Source organism: Arachis duranensis, chromosome 3 (assembly GCF_000817695.3).
Source record: "Arachis duranensis cultivar V14167 chromosome 3, aradu.V14167.gnm2.J7QH, whole genome shotgun sequence".
In the NCBI taxonomy this organism is placed as follows: domain Eukaryota; kingdom Viridiplantae; phylum Streptophyta; class Magnoliopsida; order Fabales; family Fabaceae; genus Arachis; species Arachis duranensis.
In genome coordinates, this window is record NC_029774.3 from 112,416,501 (window position 1) to 112,420,925 (window position 4,425).

General features: G+C 39.9%; 1 protein-coding gene across 1 annotated transcript; it reads right to left on the minus strand.

Moving 5' to 3' along the window:
* Positions 1-693: 693 nt before the first annotated feature.
* Positions 694-4,146, minus strand: LOC107479286 (uncharacterized). Its single transcript, XM_016099426.1, has 3 exons — positions 2,811-4,146; positions 2,460-2,708; positions 694-2,357 (listed from the first exon to the last, which is right to left on the minus strand). The coding sequence occupies exons 1-3, from the start codon at positions 4,144-4,146 to the stop codon at positions 694-696; spliced, it is 3,249 nt and encodes a 1,082-aa protein (XP_015954912.1).
* Between the last annotated feature and the right edge of the window lie 279 nt (positions 4,147-4,425).

Below are 4,425 nucleotides of genomic sequence, written 5' to 3' on the forward strand. Positions count from 1 at the left end.
ATGGGTTCCTTTAATTTTTTTTCCTTATCTTTTGATTCTTGCGTTGAATTATACACAATTTTAATTGTCTTGACAAAATCTAATGCGGTGGGTTGAAACTGACGCCTCGACCTAACTTTTGGATAGACATTGTAGATGGCCATAGCGAAACAACCTAGATAACAATAATCATTATCATTATCATTTTTTTAATCACCGGTCTACCATAACAATACTTTCTTAAGCACGTTCTAACATGCCTCTATAATGGTGATACTAATTTTGGTTCAACAATCGTGATCATAATTATCATAAATATGTTAATATTATTTGTTAGGATAACTTTACATGACTGACCGTCATGGGGTTTAGCATCATTAATTTCCTTAACTTCTGTTTTGATACAAAAAAATTTAAAGAATACGGAACTCTGTACGCTCTTGGTTCCATAATAAACTAGTGCATTAGCCCGTGCGTTGCACGGCATCGGTCTAGAAAATCATTCGCGAGTAATTATTTTGAGAATATGACAAATGTATGTTCGTGTCTTACATTTAGCAGTGTTTCACAAAGTATGAGTTATAAGTTTTCTCAGTTATTTTGTAGATTGGATTAGCAAGTAGGACAAATTTGAAGGTAGATATTGCCTGTAATAGCCTAACAATTCGACGATTTCACTATGACATGAATGTGAATAGTTATCGATTTTACTGTCTAGTGGATATTCCCGAATATTTCCCTGTAGACCACATTGATTGTCGAAGTGGCCACGTTGCATTTGTTATTCTGAATTAACACTCTGAGTCCATTCTTTGACTTTACTCTTGATAGTGCAGCATACAGCTGGCCGTGCGAAAAAACTGGCCTTGGCAAGTACAACCCAACCGTGGTCAAAGTTTGTCCCTGTGACTTATTAATCGTCATTGCGAAGGACACAATAATTGGGAATTGTCTCCTTTGAAACCTAAACGGCAGACCTTGGTTGGTAGGAATCATATCCATTCGTGGTATTATGACTACCTGACCAACCTTGTTTCCTGTTAACGTCATGCACTCAACGACATGATTTCCTAGTTTCCGTACTTGTAATCTTGTCCCGTTACATAGACCGTTGGACTGGTCAATATTGCGCAATAGCATGACTGGCACACCTACTTTTAGAGTTAGTTGATGTGGGGGCAAACCAGAGCAGCTAATAGCATTAAGAACATCCGGTGTAATTGTGTCCAAGTCTGACTCCATGTTTCCTTCCTCAACACACAAACTATCACAGCTTAAATAAAATTTTTTATCCCCTTCCAAACGATCCATTATGAGCGTATTCACCTCATTGACCACCTCTAATGTAGGACCAAGGATGGATCGATGTTTAAAGTACGATGGCTGAGTAATATTAGCCAAGAGGTTAGGGTATACAAACTCAACCATATCATCAAAGGGACGAATTGAATCATGTATCAATATGTCAGGATGAATATGCACCTCTGACTCCCCATCCATAGAATCCCCAACCAAGCCATCCCCAATATCCAACAGCCATTTTGAGAACTCAATAACATCATCCACAGCTTTATCTGTTGGTCCAATAGTTAAACGCATGTTCACTGTCAGGGTTAGAACAGTACAGTGTTGCCATAGATACGAAGCATTGATAGCTGAATGAATAATATCATAACGGGAGCCCATTGGAATGACTGGAAGAATCTGTCTAAAGTCACCTCCTAGTACCACGACCTTACCTCCAAAAGGTAATTCTGCATTATAATATGGTTCTGAGCTCAGGATGTCACGAAAGCACTTGTCGAGTGCTTCGTAGCAAAGTTTGTTGAGCATTGGTGCCTCATCCCATATAATAAGTCTAGCTTTGCATATCAACTTGGCCAAAGATGTACCTTGCTTAATGCAACATACTGAGTCCTCTGTCAACTCCAGCGGTATCTTAAACCTTGAATGAGCTGTGCGTCCATTTGGAAGCAATAAAGAAGCAATCCCACTGGATGCAACATTCAGTACAATGCCCCTTTTACTTCGAATTGCAGCTGATAGAGTCCTGTATAGATACGTCTTACCGGTACCACCGCAGCCATAAACAAAGAAGAATCCTCCGGCGTTACCATTGACTGCCTGTATGATGACATCAAATGCTTTTCTCTGACCTATGTTCATATTAGATAGGTTGTTGTTAAGCTCCTTAGTTAGGGCATCGACATCAAAGTTCAGCTCATCTAGTAGGAGTCGATCCTCTAAGCCATCAATAACGTCCGAACTTGGGTAAGGCATCTTGTCAAACTCTTTAAGAGATCTTCCATTACCCTGAAGCTTGTCCTCAATTTTCGCAAGTGTCATGTTCATAATTTGTTCCGGTGAAAGTTCAAGATCTAATAAAAATAATGAAAAAATGATATCGATCTGTTACAAATAGAGATTTGAACCATCATACAACATATTTACCAAAGAAATCATGTTAATGACGACCATACCTGCACACTGCATATTTTTTCTGTGACAGAATAAGATATCCTCGGACAATACATGGTAACACTGCTCCCAAACAACCCCGGGTCTTACAACGTTGTTAGATAGTAAGAGCACCACGAACAGGACACGCAAGTAGTTTCCAGAGGCCCACGTGCTTGCTTCTATTATAGCATCAATGAATTCCTTATCATCTTGCAATAACCCCAATGCATAGCATGCTTCCTTGAAGGTACCATACACAACCCCGTTGACTGTGCGCAAATGAACATAGCTGAGGCATCCCTTTTGTATGTTGAGCAAAAGTCACAGGTAATAATCCTCGCCGTTGCCGCGGGGAACATGCGAAAGCCTACCAATGAAGAATCCTTGTTTCCTTGGCATCCACATGGATATGTCATCTTTCCATACAAATTTGTTAGGAAATTGACTGTATGTAAGAGTACGACCATAAGAAAACAACCTATTCGTAAGCATCCAAGCCAATAGCTTTGTTAGCTTGCCATCAACCCTATCTATTACATCAACAATGTTTTCGTAATCCCTGAATATAACAGGGTGTTCATTTGGCAAATGAAAAGGAAGCCTGATGACCGAAGGTTCCTTCTGTTGGATGTCATACCCAAAAATGCGCCAAGCTGCCTCACAGGCTGAGATATACCGACAATCATAATAGTTGCGTATCTCATCTACCACTTGTTCAGACTCACCGTCTACATTGGTTTGGTAGAAAGAAGCAGTTACCCGATCATTGCCCTTGTGAACGTACTTAAACAAATACTTTATTGCGGACGTTTGGCAGGTGTGCTCAACATTTATATGGCAACCGTATTTCAGTAGTAGTGATGGATTGTATGGTACAATATATGAATTATCGAGGGCCGTATTATTCTTTGTGACTATCCGACCATTATCCATCCTCTTATACTTGGGGAACCCACCATCATCAATAATTGTCCTTGATCTAAAGGGCTTGGGATAATACTTTGAGCACCGACCGTTCAACATGCAGGGGCTTTTACTATTATACTTGCCACACGGGCCATGGACCATGTACTTTTCAACTGCCCCATAAAGTTTTGGCCTCTTGATCTTGTCTAGAATCTCAGCTGAGATTAGTTTGTCAATATCATCTGGTGACTTAGGCTTGGATAGAGGATGCATGAACAGCAGTATGTGCGCATGTGGGAGTCCCCGCTTTTGGAATTCTACCGTGCAGACGTCTGTAGAGACCAACTCATTGTTAGGCTTTAATTTTGATACATGTATAACATAATAGATTTCATTAAACTTACATGCCGTTATCTTGCCAAAGAATTGACCATGCTTGAAGTCAGCTATCAACTGACCGAGCTTTAGGTTAAAAATCCTCGATACAATGTCAGGACGGTCTTGTGCTTTTAACCCTGTGTCTTTTAACGAACGTTTTATCTCATCCCATTCAGGATTGCAAGTAATTGTTATGAAAAAGCTAGGATAACCTGCATATTTGCAAATTGCAAATGCATCCTTGCAATTGTTGAACATGTACCGAGGACTGCCAGTGAAGCTACTCGGTAGTATAATCCTCTGTCCAGTTGCAACAGCACTTGCCTCTCCCCTAACCAATGATTCATGCAGTGCAATATATTTGTCTACCCTTAGTTTGGGTTGGTTATGTCTGATAAAACTAAGCCGTTCAACCTCAATCATCGTGTACGCATCGACCAGAAATTGTTGGAACAACCTCATAGATTGTAACATGATTGGGGACTCATTGAACCTCATCTATATACGGTATGAAAAAAACTCTCTCATACTTATCGCCTTACGTTTCTTTATACCATTCAGGTCATATCTAGTAGATGTCTAAATACCTGTCCTGAATCCATCCTCACCGTATGGAAATATCAACGGATATTGAAGAGCCAAGTACAACGGGTGTAGAACATCTATTCTTTGCAACTTATTTGCTGTGGACTGAATAATAAT

Coding starts and splice junctions, on each gene's coding strand:
- LOC107479286 (XM_016099426.1), bottom strand. CDS start 4,146: ATGATTGAGGTTGAACGGCTTAGTTTTATCAGACATAACCAACCCAAA. Junction 2,709..2,810: donor GAAACAAGGATTCTTCATTG/GTAGGCTTTCGC, acceptor ATTTGCGCACAG/TCAACGGGGTTGTGTATGGT. Junction 2,358..2,459: donor AAAAAATATGCAGTGTGCAG/GTATGGTCGTCA, acceptor TATTTTTATTAG/ATCTTGAACTTTCACCGGAA.